Here is an 18,271-nt window from a genome sequence, read left to right as displayed (position 1 = left end):
ACCCGTATTCTGAAGTCTTACTTAAATTTGGACCATAAATTAACTCTGTGCTAAAATTATGAGCAGCTAAAAATGTTACATATTTACATTGTATGTTCCTCATCTTTATAGTTTTCCCTATTCAACTAATACATGTAGTTCATTAATTTTGTTTACATGTAGATGTCATTATTCAGTACTATATGAGATGGTACATGTAATACTAAACAATCAAAATAGGAAAAGTTGTAATTTGACTTTTAAATTATTTTGTACTAGTCTTCAACCATGACCTTGCCTGACCTATCTCTTTCAGTCTCTGCTGAACACCATTGCCTTTGGCTACGGCTCCGTCTACCTCTCCCTCTACGAGGTTCAAGGAACAGGTGTCCAATGGAACAACATCAACACCAGTCCCTTGAATGGGGAGCACGGCTTTACGTTCATGCAGGTCTTGGCCATGATGTGGTTGGATGCGTTCATCTATGGACTTTTGACGTGGTATATTGAAGCTGTCAAACCAGGTAATTTTTTTTCTGCAAAATATTAAGATGCTAAGTTACTGGCCTTTTTTTTTCTTCTGGCAAGTCCCATCCATGATGCATTAAGCTTGCCTGGTATTAAATTTATTTAGATATTTTCATTCACATGTACAATGTATGTTATTTGAAATAATACACTTTAACATCGAAGCTTAATATTCAAGCATAGAATAGTCCAAAATTGTAATAAAGTTTATTGTTTAATTATGATTTTACTGGTATAGGGGAATTTATTCATACAGATTCTTCATCCATCTTCAAATAGAATTATATATTTTGTCCTTTTATTATTTTATCAAAGATCTCATGAATATAAAAGCTCAAAAAGGTTTTCCTTGAGCTATTGAAATGTCAGACAATTTTTATTCTACTTTGAATTTAGAAACCAAGAAATTAACTAGGCCTTTGGCTAATGAACATTTAGTAAATGGACTTGAATTGAATTATAGTGAATACCGGTATAGCAACCATTTCAAATTAGAATTCAATGTAAATTTATTTTTTTTAATCTATACAACAGTAGTTTTTCTTTTATACAGCACAATTCTTTTCTCTTTGTGTTTCAGGCCAATATGGAATGCCCAGACCGCTTTACTTCCCGTTCATATACAGTTACTGGTTTGGGCATGGTAAATCTAAGGATATTGATGGAGAGCGTATTGATATGAGTCATGCAAGGTTTAGAGGTGGTGAGTTTATACAATGATGCAATCATCTTGAGTTTTCATATCGGGAGAAGTATCGCAATAGAGGCTTCATGGCATGGTACACATCATTTAAGGTTTAACCCTAAATAGGCTGGGCTATTTCGACGCCTAAGAAGACTGGGGGGGGCTGATTCAGCCCCCCCCCTATGATCTCGGCTGTCGATCGCGCGATCGCGACGAAAATTGGCACACGCGTTACCCATGGCATTATCTATGAAACTATAACATCAAATTCTGCAAAAAAATCGCTTGTCTCATTAATTATGCTAATTTATGCATAAAATCATAAGTTTGCTCTAATTAATAAAATAATGCCCTTGAAATGCTAATTTTTGTTTCACATTCTCTAGATAGGCATCTGATCAAATTGAATTTAAAAACATTTCAAAATCACATTTATTTTCTTATGTATTCTATTGTTTTCTAAATTTATGTATTTCTCGTTTTTTGACTTTTTGTCTTTTATTGTTTTTTCAATGGAAATTGTCGTGGACACTATTTTGACCGTAAAAAAATAAAATTAATTGATTTTAAGCAGTAAAAGGAAAAATAATGATACATTTATGAATTTTGGCAAAGAACACTATTTGCATTGGATTTGTACACAAATTCAAGTTTTTGAGTAATTTTGTGTCTGCATGCACTTACAAAATGTTGCGTAATTTTGGAACCACGTACCAGAGAGTCACAATTTTTGTCTCAAAAGTTGCGCGAGACTTGAATGTAAAAAGTCAGCGAGCGACGCGGTCAAAAAATTTTGCGCGGCGGATTTATCGCAAAAAATGTCGAGGGGGGGCTGATTCAGCCCCCCCCCCCTGTCTTTATAGGGTTAGGGTTTTATTAGAATATCCACATATTGCAGCCATTTAGGCTGAATTGGATTGGATTGTATTGGATTTACAAAATATAACAATAAAATGATAACATGATATAGCAATCAAACATTATAATATGTTATTTGCAAATAAAAAGACAAACACTTTGGGTAACTTGGCAGATTAAAGGAAAGGATGACGAGAGTGATGACCAAATTCTCTCTTTGAACAAGATTGGTTCTGAAAAGATCTGCTCACTCATGATGTTTCAATAAGGATGTTTTTACTTTCCTCGGAAGAATGATATGTAATGGCAATTATAATACATGTAGTTACATTTATATAGTACTTAATGCTTTTCTAAGTGTTTTGCATTGTAATTATTATGACCCTGGTTATCAGATTCTGGCATGCCTGCACACAGTATGCGCAGTTTCTCCACTTCCTGGGGAGAGTAAGCGCATGCTTTTCAGGACCAATCATTCAAGTCTTCTAAAGTAGAATTAAAACTTCTTATCTAAGGTCTTTAATTATTCTTTGTTAGTGCTGCATGCAATCATTTAATTACCCTTTTGGTTGTGCTTTGTACTTATTTTTCATTATTTTTTTTGAAACAAGTGCACACCTAGTTACCAATAATGCATATAGCATTTCCATTTATTTGAAAGCAGGATAAAACAGCACTGTATATTAAATGCCTTGCTCATGGGCATAGGTACCGCGGTTGGGGAACACACCCCAGGCTTTCCATGTATAGCCAGGCGCCTTAGACCACTCAGCCACAGCACCTCCATGATTATTGAAGTTATGGAATGATCTGTGTATCGTTGTTGTATCCTATAGCACCTAACTCTGACTTTGAGGCAGATCCTGCCCACCTACCCCTTGGTGTGGCGATCCGTCATCTGCTCAAGATCTACTCTACCGGTAAGAAGCTTGCTGTAGACAACCTCAGTGTGAATTTCTACGAAGGACAGATCACCTCGTTCTTGGGCCACAATGGAGCCGGCAAGACCACAACCATGTAAGTCTTCTCCTGCAGAGTACTCCAAAGCTTCTACAAACCTTGAGGTTTGCTGGAAACCTTCCTTCCACTCCTGTGGACATTTTGAAGTAAAATTATCATTTACTTGGTTTGTAGTGCCAACGCTGTTTTGCGATCACTGGACCGAAGACTCCTGCTTCAGACGTGACAACACTACCTTCAAGTTGGTTATCTGTTCTAAACTGAACTTGAAGGCATCCATGAAAATTGTCTGTAATGATGTCTTTATGAAATGAAGCCAAGACCTCTAAATTGTACATTGCTTCTACTTCTAGCTAATGTGAGTACAAGATGAAAATGATTGTTTTTTATTTGCAACATCCACACAGTTTTGTGACCGGGTCTTTTTAACCCTATTAAAGCTACAAAACCTACAAAAACATATGATTTCCACCAAATAAATGTACAGTAGTAGTAAGGTTGTACCAACCGACTTTTGATATGCATTCCTAAGATTGGATAACAATTTTTTCCATCTGTGTACCTCGTAGGTCCATATTGACTGGTCTGTTCCCGCCAACGGAAGGCACGGCTTACATCTATGGGAGGGACATCCGTACCAGTATAGATGAGATCAGACAGAGTCTAGGAATGTGTCCCCAGCATAACGTCTTGTTTGACAAGTAAGACTGCCGATGCTATGGTCAAATTTGAGCTTGGCTTTTTGTTCTCGACTTCTGTTGAGAACTTGAGATGCCAATGTTTTCCTTTATCCAGTAATACTACATGTACATGTACAGTACATGTATGTTTATAAATCCCATCATCAATATTAAAAACATGATCTTCTTTTGCAGAATGTCCCATCAATTCCTCATTATTATTACATGTAAATGCTATTTAATAAAGCTGGGTAATAATAATAGCAGGGCCCGCTGGGAGAACTGTTATCAGAACTAAAGTGGCTTCCCTGGGTAAATATACCTATATAATAACTATTATTATTACTATTATTTACAAGTGCAAGATAAGCATTCTTATGTCATGTACCTGTACTTGTTTTATTATTCATTCTAGTCACACTATTATTATTTCAACGTCCTGTTCTCTTAATTTATCTTTACTTTAGTGTTTGATTTTATTCTCGAATATTAGATCTTTTTCGTAAGTTGATTATACTTTTAATTTCATGCTTGACTAATGATTTGAAAGCCCAGTGCTTCTTATTTCTCTCTCTCTTTTAATTGTTTTTCAATTTTATTTGTTGTTCACTCTTTATGTATATCTTATATTAATTTGTATTTAATTGTATCATGGTGGTGCTCCACCCACAATTTTTTTAAATGAAACCTTCCAGGGGCTCCCCATCCCATGTTTTTATCTGATTTGTATACACCTGTATTTTTATGATTGATTGATTGAAATAAATTTTGAATTGAATTGAATTTGAACACTAATTAAATGTATACCATATGTTTGAACCCAAGGTTGACTGTTGCGGAACATCTTTGGTTCTACGCCCGTCTCAAGGGTGCTACTCCTAATGATGTTGCCATAGAGATGGAACAGATGTTACAGGACTTGAACCTGCCTCATAAGAGAGATGAATACTCTGCCAATCTTTCAGGTACTTTGGATTGCAATACTTTGCAATATTTTGAAAATGATAATCTAGATGCTGCAAATTACATGTAGTAGGATGTTTCAGGGGAAAATGGCACCTAATAGGATTTTTTAAACTTGTAAAATATTGGGGTATGTTTTTTCAGAATTTCAAAGAAAAAACATGATTTTAGGCTTGAAAAGGGGTTAAAGAGAAAAAAAGGATTTCTCACAAATAAGATTAGCAACTCTGGATAATCTCTGCATCTGAAATAATTTCAGTTTGTGGAATAACATTTTTTTTTATAAAGAGTGTAAACCTTCATTTGTATTAGCCAGCAGTGCATTGTGTTTTATAAGTGCATCGATATCATTAATGGTCTTTCTCCATTATACATGTAGGTGGCATGAAGAGAAAGCTGTCCATAGCCATTGCCTTCATGGCTGGCTCTAAGACTGTCATCTTAGATGAACCTACTGCTGGAGTAGATCCTTACGCTAGGAGAGAGATCTGGGACCTTCTCAGCAAATACAAGACAGGTAGGAAAAAGGACATATCTTGGGCCTGTCGGATAAAACTTTTTACCTGAGAAAACTCTGGTAAAAACTGAAAATTAAGGTTAGTCTAAGTTCTGCCATTGACTTTAACACAGGGCAAAAACTCTGGTAAAAACCACCTGAGTTTTCTCAGGTAAAAAGTTTTATGCAACGGGCCGCTTGTATTACTCAGTTGTCATCATTATTGCATTGCAGTATTATGCCACTACCTGGGAGACACTGTTCACTAATAGTACAGTGAATTTAGCTTTCAAATTACTATCCTTCCTCTACCTCCAGTATTCTGAATATTTGGTTCAACAAATTAAAACTTTTACTGAATAAATTAACATACTCAGAATTCAAAGATAATATTTATACCAGTGACGATGTTGATGATAAAGAAAATAAGAGCCTACTCATAGGGTCTTGACTTTTTAAGGTTAGGAAATATAGAAGGATTAGCAATAATTAGTTTACCTTCATTTAGGATAATGATTATATTTTGGTTAATTTGTTTTTATTTGAAGAGGACAATATATTCAATGCACAATTTGTTCATTCTTTACAATTACATGTAGTGTGAGTGGATACATGTACATGTATGTATAGTGGTCATTTTATTTTGTGACTTGGGCATACTGCATAAGTTTAAAATGATCTGTATGGTCATTGCATTGAAGCAAAGCGTGAAAAGTGTATCAATAAATATACAAACTGTTGTCATGAAATTATTAATTTTATTAACTTTTATCCTCTCAGGCCGAACAATCATCATGTCCACGCATCACATGGACGAGGCCGACATCTTGGGAGATCGCATCGCTATCATTGCTAAGGGCAAACTGAGATGTTGCGGAACGTCTCTGTTTCTCAAGAGTCATTTTGGCTCTGGGTATTACCTGGTGCTGACAAAGAAGACTGGAGAATATGGGCTCAATAGGAATGCGGATGATGATGTTGCACCGGTAGGTTTTCTATGTTACCCTCTCTCCCATTTCCCACCTCTTCCTCTTGCTCTGCCTCCTCCTCTTTCTTCCCATCCTTCTTCTCTTCTGGGCAATCTCATAAAATAATCAACTTTTTTGTACGTCCGACCCCCATTTTTCTCAAGTTTTACTTCACATCATAGACTGACCAAGTCATGGTCATTTGAGAGCATTACAGACTATCAAAAAAACAAGAAATTATAGACCGATAATTTCATGAAAGTCCCACATATAGGGGGTCGGACGTACCTACTTTAAGGAATTGCCCTTCTTTATCCTCATCCTACTTGTCTATCTCCCCCACCTAATAAATCATCGAACATTAGACTTTTTTAAAATGAACCCCAAAACTTGAATTATAAATAATAATGTATTTATATGAAAGTTACCTAGTAAATTTCGATATCCGTGCTGTGTTATACTTGAAATTAGTTTGAATAGTTTGAATTGAAACCATTTGTAATACAGCTTCTGAAATATTCATTTCTACATGTAATTCTAGATGAGTAATTTATTGGTATATATTGTTCCATGCAGCTTAATCTAAACCCTGATGATAAGACCGATGGTGATGTGATCCATGCTGAGAAAGCAAGCGAAGCTGGAGATGTACCAGGTAAGGAATTCAAATATTAGAAATTTAAAAAAAAGAAGAAATATAATAAAAAGTCAGGAGCCTATCAATGCATGTATTCCTTTGATGGAATAAGTTATTATGTCTAGGGTCTGGGGAAATTCAAATCATAGGTAGTTGCATGCGGTTTCATGATTTAGTTGACTACATGTACATGCCCTCTTGATGTAAATCTATTTTTAAATTACATTTATCATTCAGGTTTATTGCTAATGCTGCAATAACATTGTCCTTAATGCCAGATGTTAATTTATTTTTGTTTTCATCATACCGGGGACATTGGGAATCCTTTAACTTTATTGATAAATAGTCACCCCTTAGTTACAATTTTTGAGTTGCAATACATGTATGTGCTTCAATATCTATTTTCTTGATTACCAGATCTTGGGTATTGCAGCGTGGCCGTCATCACAGCCTTCATCAAGAAGTTTGTTCCCAAGGCAACGGTGGCTGAGAACATCGGGACCGAGATCTCCTTCCAGCTCCCTCTCTCATCGGCACGCAATCAGATGCTCTCAAAGTTATTCAGAGAACTAGAGATGAACATGGATAAACTGTACATCAGCAGCTACGGCCTCTCTGATACGTCATTAGAAGAGGTTGGTTTCTAAGAGAGTTCAAACAGTGGTTTGATCAGTTTAATCTATGAAAGATAGGGCATGTAATATAGATTCTATAAATTCCAATTTTGTAATGGTTCATAATGACTGAATTATATATTTTACTTACGTCAAGCAAGAAACTTCCTTTGCAATTGTTCGCAAAGTTAAATGTGCATCACATCGTAGCAAATCAATCCACAATACGTGTATCTATGGCAAGCAAGACTTACAATTAATTTTCAGACCTTACAATATGTTGAAATTGATTGGAAGCTCTTAAAGAATAAGTATGTGAATTTGAAGTTAGACCAGCTGGGCATTAGACTTGATGAGGACTAGACCAAGAGGGCATTAGATCAAGTGTAGCTAGACCAAACAGTATTTAGACCAATTGATAGCAGGCCAAATAGAATAAGCCCATGTGATATTAGACTATTTGAGAGGTTCCATGACATTTGCTCCGGTGACAATTGCTCTAATGGAAGATCTGCAAGATAGGACAAACATAGACCCAAGACCCAACCTTCAAAACTAAATAAACCTGAAATCCTTTATATTATTCTGAATAGAAACCTCTATTACAATCCTAATTCTAACCCTATGCCCACTAAGGTGTTAAGACCGGTGCAAATGTGGGAGGAGCAAGTGTCGTGTCATACTGTACACCAACTGCTTGTAGACGAAGCGCCTATACATGTAAACCCATTGTAGTGTACATTGTTATTTATTTGAAGTAATATAAAGAGGGCTTCTTGTAATCTTCCGATTAGGTGTTCTTGGCCGTGACAGAAGAGAATGAGATGGTAGACATGGAGCCAGGCTGTACCGACATAGCAACAGATGGAGGCAGGTTGCCACGCCCATTCATGGGGAGGGGTAGCATCAGGAGGAGGCATTATAGAATGCCATCGGCATCTTCTATCAATCTTAGCATCACTGATGAGAACCAAGGGCTGCTGGCTAATGATGGTGAGTTGATGGTGTGGGTTCGGTCGTGATGGTCAGGAGGAGGAGGAGAAAGAGGAGGAAATTTTTAATGATGGTGATGATGATGATGATGAAGATGATGATGATGATGATGGTGATGGTGGTGGTTTTGATAATTTTGATGATGAGTATGGTGAATTGTTGATCATAAGGACAAGAATGATTATTATGACGATGATGATGATGAAGATAAAATACATGGTCAAAATTATTATTATGAAGATCTGTATTAAAAAAATGCAATTGTTTATTTTGATCATAATAGATAATCATGATAACAATCATTCATATTATCATATGATCGGTTTATACCATCATAATTTTCAAATATCTTCAACCATCCATATTATTTGGCATATGTAGCAACATACCTATTAATTCATAGTCGCATATTCCATCCAATATCTACTATTCTTTCATATATCTAGTTACTGATGCTGTCCACCAGGAGGCCATGGCTCACCCTGCCCAGACGGAGCCAGTCCGGGACGTTACTCAAGACGGTGGGGATGCTGGAGAGGATGATCAGAATTCAACTCCCATGACGCCATTCCAGCGTGAAACCATGCAAACTCAAAAAGGTAATAAAGTCAATAGCCAATGTTGTACATTATATGTTTCACCATGAAACCGTGCAATCAAATCAAGTTACAGCATTCATGGAATTTCGAAGTAAGCATGTCTGTATCTTCATACTCAAATATGTTCAAAACATTCAAGCATCAATTTTTCTGCATGTTTTCAGCTTGAAAGAAAATGAAACTATGCAAACTCAAACAGATATTGAAGACTAATAAAGTCAGTAATAATTTTGTCTATGTTATGGGACATGCTACAGAATTCAGGTCCAATAACATTTCATCTTGAAATCATACAGATCAAATTAAGGTACATGCGCAACATTCATGTAATTCAGTATTAAACATGTATGTGTCTTCGTACTGTATGTGTTCGAAGCATTCATCAATCATTTTCAACTGAGTATGAAATTCATTTTTTTTTCACTCTGTGGCTGGTGGAGATACTCAAGACTGGTTGAATTCTGTGACCAGAGAAATGATTATCTGCGGGTCAAATATTGTGACCACCTGAATACGAAACATGTATTCAAGAACCTGTCTATAAAGACCACATGTTCATAAAGTCAGGTTTATGAATTGGACATACTTGTACAGTGGTGTCATTCCATTTCTTGTTCAAAAAATATTTCATATCATCTGTTCATTGTGGTTATTTCATTTTTTGTTGCAATCACAACATTGCTCACTACAGCGCCGACCGATGCCATTGACTCAGAGCCTCAGGGAGCCGTGGCCAGCAGTGTACCCCCAAGGGTCAAAGGTCACAGCAGGAACAAAGGCCACGCTCGTCAGGTCAGCTTCAGTCAAATCGATGGTAGGTCTGAATTGTGTTTGCTTTATTTTGATCAAGTCGCAAATGGTCGTTATTTGCTATGTTACATGTATTTGATGCAGATCCAGGGCTCTGTTGCACAGAACCTATGTAGCATTGATTTTAACTTTGTTATCAATATTGAATACAGTAACTGTCAGTTCTCTAAAAAGCAGCATGGTTGACAAAGCCAGCTATGACAAAGTAAGCCAATGAAGCAACAGGATCCTGAAGTGAAGCATAGGTCCAAGATTTTTTTATGCATTTCTATGCGAGTGAAACATTTTCAAATTTACGTATAATTTTCCACTAAACTCTTCTTGCGTTTTCTGTTTCGTGCAGTCGGACTACAGCCTCTTTCGCTATTTCAAAACACTTGAATTTTGGACATATTTTTGTTTCATTGCATGAACTGTTCTTGCGTTCTCTGTTTCGCGCAGTCGGACTACAACCTATTTCGCTATTTCAAAACACACTGGAATTTATGACAAGTTTACGTTTGAATGCAACTATAATGCTTCACATCTATGCTTGTATGTTTCTTATATTTTGATACGAATTAGGTACATTGTATATGTATTTTCTGTTTTCTTATCAAGCTGGATAGTTGTGTTATCTTTGAATTTTGATTTGTGGAAGCCATGCTCTTATTTTTAAGAATATTTACCTTCTTGTCTTTGTTTGTATGTGCCATTCTATGAGGGAAGGGGAGGGATATCATTCAGTGGATACTGGTACATGTGAATATATTCTTGCCTGAACACTAAAAAATGAAACAATGCTATTATGGTGAAGGCAAAATTTTCTTGTGAAGTGGTAGCTATCCATTATTTTTAAATGCTGAACTTGATTTTGTTTGCTGTAGTACAAGCAAGTGTGAACAGCTCTCAGACCCCAGATAGCTCAAGCAAGTCAAGTGTGAAAGGTCAAACAAAGGGCAAAGGTCATGCCCGGCAAGTGAGCTTCAGTCAACAAGAGGGTAGGCAGGGATGGAGTATCCCAACAAGATACTGTATCTGCACAAACTTATCAACATTGCATGCTGACTAACCTGGGGCCCGTTGCAGAAAGAGTTGCAATTAAACGCAACTCTAAAAATCATGCGCATCTTGATTTTCAACCAATCAACAGCGCGCATTTTGGACTTGCGATTGATTTTTTTACTTGCGTTTAAACGCAACTCTTTCTGCAACAGACCCCTGACTAAGTATGTAAATGTATGTCCTTCAGGCCCAAATTCCCGTAGATGGTTTTCAACCTGTGGCTTGTAATTAGGTTTTATGCAAATTTAATTTTTTAACTTAAGATGCTTAGTTTAGCACATAATAATGGGAAAGGATGCAATATTACATTTATGCTTCTATCACAGGGCATTAAATTCATTTTAGCTGCTGTGGATCGAGTCAAAGTTTTTATGTATTTGAATAAGTGGTGGATTTATTGATTCAATACTGGGCTGATGAATGCTAAAAATAGAAAGAAACCTGAATGAGGTGCATAAATTTGCATAAACCTTGGTTTCAAAAACCCATTAATGAATTTGGGCCTATACAGAAAATGTGTTTTAATAAAGAAAAAACAGTTGTTATTTATTGGAAAAAAACTGTAACTAACTGGCATGCTGTACATGTATGTACATGTGATGAATGAGATGCGATGTCGTTGATAAATTACAGTATATAACTGCAACAATGAATTTACTTAGACTACATAGTACTACATGTAGTCTTGGTTTGATATAAGTCCGTGGAATAAAGAGAAAATGCATTCATATTCTGTATATCTTTTCAGAAAAGATGTAATTGTTCATAAATGGTTGTTGAATTTTAAGCAATTGCAATATTTATAAGGACCCATTTCTTGCTACAGGTATATATCCTGACTCATACCACTAGGCATAACAAACAACTGATTTCTTCTAACCCTAACTAGCACTGCTTTTCCAGCAAAAATATAATATTCAAAAAAGGTTACATGAAGCTAGATACAAGTTAAAACTTAGACTAAGTTGTGCCAGCCAGTAGACAAATTAATTAATGAAAATATTGTGTTATTGGACAGTGTCCACTTGTGCAGATCATGTTCAATTTATGAAATAATGATAATAATATGCAACAAGTATTTAGTGCTGTATGCCAAGATTTCTAAGTGCTGCATATTAAATTTCCCCAACTTTAGCATATAGCTGCCAATGAGATACTTTAGCATATCAAGGAATTAATTTCTGCTGGGTACCCATTTACCTCACCTGCATCAAGTGTGGCAAGTTTAGATTATACTTTTCCAAGGGACTTTAGTGCCGAGGTGGGACCTTGACATCTATAGGCCTGAGACATATCCACTGGATCATGATACCTCTGCATACATGTATATCATCAGCACTCAAAGAGATTTCCAATTAGAGTATATTTTGGCTGTAATTAAATCAATTCATCTTCTTATAAAAAAATTAGACTATTATCAATGTTATTAAAATCAATGGCTCTTTTATTTTTGCTTTCCCAAAACAAAATCACTTTTAAACTTCTTTGGGTTGAATTATATCAGATATTCATTGTATATTGTAAATTGTCAGTATTTGGTGGGGATGAAGCTACATGTACAAGATAATGTTTGCTGAGTTTGTTGTTATACTTAATTTTTTTTTAAGTTGCTTTTTAATGCTACATGTAAAACTCTACACCATGCAGTATGATGTCCATGCTTTAGCACTATTGCATACTGATACTTTCAGTGCACTTATGACTTGCTTCTTCCCACCATGTGAATGAAATTAATTTGATTCATGTGCATTATTTGTTTTATTTTATTGATGTTTGTTGTTTCTGCTTATCTTCATTTAATCCAGGCATTTACCCTCTTACTTGTCTCCTTAATCTTGCTTTGCGCAACCTAGCAACAAAACCATATTCTGTCTTTTGTTTGTGCATTACTGTATATGTGTCATTCTTTTATTTTTTTTTCAATATACATGTACATATATGTATGATCATTGTTTGCTTGTTGATAACCAACATTAATTCATTTCAACTAGATGTTCTGAATCTACTATCAAATTTTTAAATTGTAATATGCAAGGCCTTGCATTTCCATTTTTAGAAAGAAAAGCATTGTTTTTTATTATAATTGTTGAATGAACATTTAAAAAAAAATTATTGGTAGAAATATTTGTGAATATTACAAAATAAAATGTTAGTGCTTTCCCCTTTGCTTGATTTTATCGATAATTTGCTGGATACACCATGTATTTTACAAATTGCTAATTCTACAAATTCTACTTGAGAATATTAAAAGTATCGTTATTTGTTTGAAACCGATCTTAGAAGAGAGACAAAACAGCAGTCTCCTGTAACATTTATCATAAGTGCATAGGAAAAATAAATCTAAATTGATCTGTCTGTATCAGCTGTATATATTTGTAGAAATAATGCATGAATATATATGAAAATGATGTTGCAATGCCAATACATATCCCATGAAATCCTTCAGTAGTTGATGCATATAGCCATGCCATCAAGAATATGTCTTGAAACTTGCACCTGTTACATCATCTGTAACTATTTGTGTATGGAATATTTCATTTTGCAGCTACGGTTCTAGCACCACCAGTCCATGCTCATGAAGTCCTGGACCTTAGCGACAAGAGGGTGACAGGACTAAAGCTGGTCCAGCGACAGTTTTCAGCCCTCTTTTTCAAGCGATTTCACCATGCCCGACGCAGCAAGAAGGGTTTCATTGCTCAGGTATTTTTTCTCTATTTGCTTAGAATCAGAAGGGCGTATATCAATTAAGCCTTCAGATAGATGCTGGTTTTCTTTAGTAACTATTTGGAGAGAACTCTGTAATGTATGTAGATGGATATGATCTATCTCTTATTAGTGTCGCGAGTTAATATTGTGATTATTGAAGCAAGCTGTAACACCAATGTGGATTTATAGAAATATTTTATACATGTATATATTATGAACAACCACAAATACAGATATAAATAGAAATATTAAATCACTACAAGTACCATCCTGTATCATCACCACTGAAATTCCCAGCTACATCCTTCGACAGAAGTTTCTGAATCCAAGTTTTTTTGTCGTGATGTTTTGCATGTAACAAATCTAGACACTTCAAGATTTGATATGGATTTTTTCAAACCAACACCCACCTGCATGTATCTTCTTTCTCTCTTCATTCAGGTCATTCTTCCAGTTGTCTTTGTCTGCTTCTCCATGTTGTTTGCGACCTTGATCCCTCCCATCCAGCAACCATCAGCCCTCCGTCTTGTTCCCTGGCTCTACGGCTCCAACAATTACGTCTTCTACAGCCAGGATAATTCCAATAACCCAGTCTCTGCCAGGATAGAAGAAGCCTTGGTCGATGGACCGGGGATCGGAGTGAGGTGCATGCCGAACTCAGATATTGGGTGAGTTTACAGAGTTTCATTTAGACCAGGGGGGAGGGGCACCACCCCATGATTTTCTACAGTGAAATATGAAGGGGATTACAAGAACAGGGAAGTAAGGTTAAAGGATTGCTTGGGATTAATTCTTTTCCATTCTTAAATATGAAGTCTTGAAGAGATTTTTGGAAATACAGGGAAGAAGAAATGTTCAATTGTGGGACATTTTCCACGATAATTTTTAAGTAAATGTAGTCATTTTCCAAGTAGCATTTATCAGTTACATGTAATATAGATTGACTCATATGGCTGTTAGGGTTCTCGTTGGAATCCATGTATCAAATCTGATGTGGGCCCCGTCTTAAAGAGTTACAATTGTTTATTTAATATGTAGTGTGTAATGATCCATTAGAAAGTGCGCATTAGAAATACTTATTATTATTATTATTATCAAATCAACCTCAATTCTATGGAAATCCATCAATATCATATTTTTGTTTTCTACAGGAAATTTGCACAATGTTCTTTGTAGTGTCATGTTTTGTATTTCAATAATTTCAAATTAATTTCAATTTTTGTCTTCAAAGCTATCCCTGTGAGCCTCACAGAGCCACAGAATGGGGGAAGCCCCACAAGCCAGCCTTCCCAGACTACCTGTATGATGACTATGAGTCGAGGAATCTGACCTGTGACTGTGATAGAGGTTTCCAGTCATGTGATGTAGGAGCCGAGGGACCACCCCCGCCGACCAGAATGGAAGCTTCCACCGACTTCCTCCAGAACATGACCAGTGTGAATGTCAGCCACTATCTGGTCAAGACCATGGAAGATTTCATTCTGAATAGGTGAGTTATTTTATTCTCGATTTAGTGGGCCTTCAAGAAAAGGGTTGTCGGTCGGGTTTTAGCGTGACCTTGAGTGCACATTCGGACAAATTCCAAAAAAATGCAATTTTACGGTTAATATTTAATTTTTATAAACTTATTATTTATTGTTAACAATGAATTTTAAGCACTCATTACATGCAACAACACATTCAGGATTTTAGGGACCCATGAAGGAAGTCCGATATGTGTTCCATTATATTTTTCCCAAAATTGAAATATACATGTATATGTTTATCTGTGGGTACTGTTTATGGGGATTGGTTAGTGGGAGTGAAAGTGAAATTTTGGGGAATGAGCCGTAGAACCTAATGTGGGTGTCTCACACCTAATGCAGAAGAGTCTATAGATGATGTCTAAATGATCTGTGTATTTCTAAATTTGGTGGGGTGAGTTTCATTGAGGACAAGAATTTTGGGATGATGTATATTATTATTGTTATTTCAGTGTCGTCATTTTTTTTTGTTATTATTGTTATATTTCTAGGTTTGGAGGGATGAGTTTTATCGAGGACAATGAGGATGCGCTCCTATCCATCAATCAGAGCCGTCAGTTGATCGGAGAATGGATGAGAGGAAATGTTTCTTCTAGACCAGGCGAGGGCAGTCCAAACAGGGTGAGTTGTTTGACAATTTGTCGGATCTGACAACTTTCTTGATTTTTATTTGCCGAGAAGCATTGCTACCATAGAAACTATAAGATAAAACAAGACGTGTTGGATAAAATGCCCGACAAGTCCTTGAAACTCTCCCCTATGGAGTGATGATGCACTGCCATTTAGATCATTGTCTGTTTGAATAAGATTGTATTTTATCTGCCAAAAATATACAGATATAGTACTCGATCAATTTATAATATAATATATATAAATGATAGATTTGTATAGCGCAGCCACTATATAAATATACTCTACTGCGCTTTGGTTACTCCTACTGCTTATACTAACTAAAAATGATGATCTTATTATTACTTAAAAGCTTCCTTAAACAGATGCATCTTCAATAATGCTTTGAAAGAAGGAACAGACTGGGTCATTCTAACGCTAAGGGGATGTTGGTTCCATAATTTCGGAGCTGCGTAGCTAAATGCACAGTCTCCAAGAGTAGCCTTGGTTTTTAAAGTAGGGTATTTCCAAAAGGAATCTATCCTTCGCACTTCGCAGGTTGTAATTTCATTCAGTTTCATTGTTTGTATTATTTTCAGGAGTTCTTGCCTTCAGGGGATACCATCAGGGAAATTTATGAGGTCCTCTCTTCTCTTACTACTCCTTCAAATGTCAAGGTAAGATCATCACCTATATATCTACATGTATATTGCTGTTTCATCATTTTTAAAGGGATTTCAAACATTATTTTTCTTCTAATCCAGATATTTAGGATTGTTAGTTGTCAATTTAAATGTTTGTATAATTTTTCTTGTTGTAAGCATGTTTAATCATCTAGGGAATAGCACAATATATAAATTATTGAATTTGATATCTTGGCAGTCAAGTAACACAACCATCCACGTGTATTAATCTGATTAAAGGCAAAGAATTCTTCCATTCTTGTCCAAATAATATGAAGACAAGAATAGAATCCTAAATATGGCAAAGCCATTTAAATAAAAAGGCCACCATGGCCTAGCGTCCTTTGGCAAGGCGTCAATCCTCTCTTTGCCACTCTCACCCAGGTGCTAATTGGGTACCAGAAGGAAACGACCGTCATTGTGGTTGGTTTAGCAAGTCTGTGCCTTACAGGCTGCTTGAAATGCTATGAATCCAGTGACCGGGTTATAATAATTTTGAAGCGCTTTGTGCAGTCATAGATCGATAAAGCGCTATATAAATGCCAATTATTATTATTATTATAATATATTATCGCTCTCCAAACATTCACTTGTTTATTTTCCAATTTCTAGGTTTGGTGGGATAACAATGGATGGCATGCTCTGCCTATCTTCATGAACGTGATGAATAACCTACTCCTACGAGCCCACGTCGATTCAGCTAACAGCAGCCTATACCACGGGATGACGGTTACTAACCATCCTATCAATTTCACCAGCAGCCAGATAGATGAAGAGATCAGGTATTTCTACCATTACGGTTACTTAACATTTTGACAACATTCTTTTTTATATGAAAATAAAAGTACAGTTGTGCTCAGAAGTTAATAATAATAATAATAATAAACAGTTCTTGTATAGCGCATATCACAACTATGAATAATGTCTCTATGCGCTTCCAAAGGACTTGGATATTATTACCCCAGCTGTAGCTTGGCTACCGTAATTACTATGATTACAGCGCACACGCATTTCAAGGAATAAATTCCTGCCAGGTACCCATTCACCTCACCTGGGTTGAGTGCAGCACAATGTGGATTAATTTCTTGCTGAAGGAAATTACGCCATGGCTGGGATTCGAACCCACAACCCCCTGTTTCAAAGTCCGGAGACTAATCCACTGGGCCACAACGCTCCAAGTTAGTGAACCCAACCACAAAATGCCCCCCTTCATGTCGAGTGTTGAATGTAGAGAACGGCGCTACAATGTTAAGCGAGCCCAGATTAACAAAATTTATTGAATGTTATATTTTTACTACACGTACCTGACTTCACAATAAAGTATCTAAAACATGGCAGAACTGAACACTGAATATGCTCATTTTCTGGTAGTGTTCACAAACTGTAGGGCCGTATTCTGAATTCGGGTTTAACTTAAACTCGGGTTTAAAGTTGTCATTACGAAAATTTGTGTTTAAAAAAGGATCTTATCTGACACCCCAATTTCAAATTCCAAGCTACTTTCACTCCCCCCCCATCAGTCAGACCGCAGGTCCCTGTGCTAATGAGCAAAAAGGCCAGATTCATCCAAATCATCTCGTGGCTGAATCCTCCCCTTGGCAAAATCTCGTGATTCATGAGATTTTTTTTCTCTAAGAATTTACCTGTTTTAACCTCAAGTTAAATGAAATATTATTGCACCATCGGAAAGAGTAAAAGTTACTCTTGCATATTGGTCATTTATTTTGTATACAATATTTTGTTAAATAAGTAAATTTCTGGCCTGAAAATGTGCCTCAAAACTGAATTTTCTTCCTCTGTTTTCTTTTGCAAATTGTGCAAAACTTTTTATTTTGAGCCTCAATGATATCTATATCACCATAAAGCTGAACTTCTGTACTTTCTCACAATGCCACTCTTGATATGCGGCACCTTTTAATCGGGTCAAGATCACACT

At 36.1% G+C, this 18,271-nt stretch overlaps 1 protein-coding gene across 2 annotated transcripts in view; it reads left to right on the top strand.

Moving 5' to 3' along the window:
- The window catches only part of LOC121423581 (phospholipid-transporting ATPase ABCA1-like), a 91,416-nt gene that overhangs the window by 56,362 nt on the left and 16,783 nt on the right, over window positions 1-18,271 (top strand). The window contains exons 21-39 of one of the 2 annotated variants that reach the window (XM_041618944.1): window positions 296-503; window positions 1,088-1,210; window positions 2,887-3,067; window positions 3,580-3,711; window positions 4,516-4,655; window positions 5,033-5,170; window positions 5,930-6,135; window positions 6,694-6,772; window positions 7,172-7,389; window positions 8,163-8,361; window positions 8,808-8,960; window positions 9,652-9,774; window positions 10,637-10,750; window positions 13,360-13,514; window positions 13,962-14,188; window positions 14,752-15,009; window positions 15,535-15,664; window positions 16,252-16,329; window positions 16,948-17,117. In XM_041618944.1, coding sequence (XP_041474878.1) covers window positions 296-503; window positions 1,088-1,210; window positions 2,887-3,067; window positions 3,580-3,711; window positions 4,516-4,655; window positions 5,033-5,170; window positions 5,930-6,135; window positions 6,694-6,772; window positions 7,172-7,389; window positions 8,163-8,361; window positions 8,808-8,960; window positions 9,652-9,774; window positions 10,637-10,750; window positions 13,360-13,514; window positions 13,962-14,188; window positions 14,752-15,009; window positions 15,535-15,664; window positions 16,252-16,329; window positions 16,948-17,117 — 3,032 coding nt within the window. The remainder of the gene's footprint in view (window positions 1-295; window positions 504-1,087; window positions 1,211-2,886; window positions 3,068-3,579; window positions 3,712-4,515; window positions 4,656-5,032; window positions 5,171-5,929; window positions 6,136-6,693; window positions 6,773-7,171; window positions 7,390-8,162; window positions 8,362-8,807; window positions 8,961-9,651; window positions 9,775-10,636; window positions 10,751-13,359; window positions 13,515-13,961; window positions 14,189-14,751; window positions 15,010-15,534; window positions 15,665-16,251; window positions 16,330-16,947; window positions 17,118-18,271) is intronic. The other variant, XM_041618945.1, reaches the window with a different exon arrangement.

The sequence above is a fragment of the Lytechinus variegatus genome, chromosome 11, assembly GCF_018143015.1.
Source record: "Lytechinus variegatus isolate NC3 chromosome 11, Lvar_3.0, whole genome shotgun sequence".
Classification (NCBI taxonomy): domain Eukaryota; kingdom Metazoa; phylum Echinodermata; class Echinoidea; order Temnopleuroida; family Toxopneustidae; genus Lytechinus; species Lytechinus variegatus.
The sequence above is the reverse complement of the archived record's forward strand: the minus strand, read 5'-3'. Positions and strand labels throughout refer to the sequence as shown.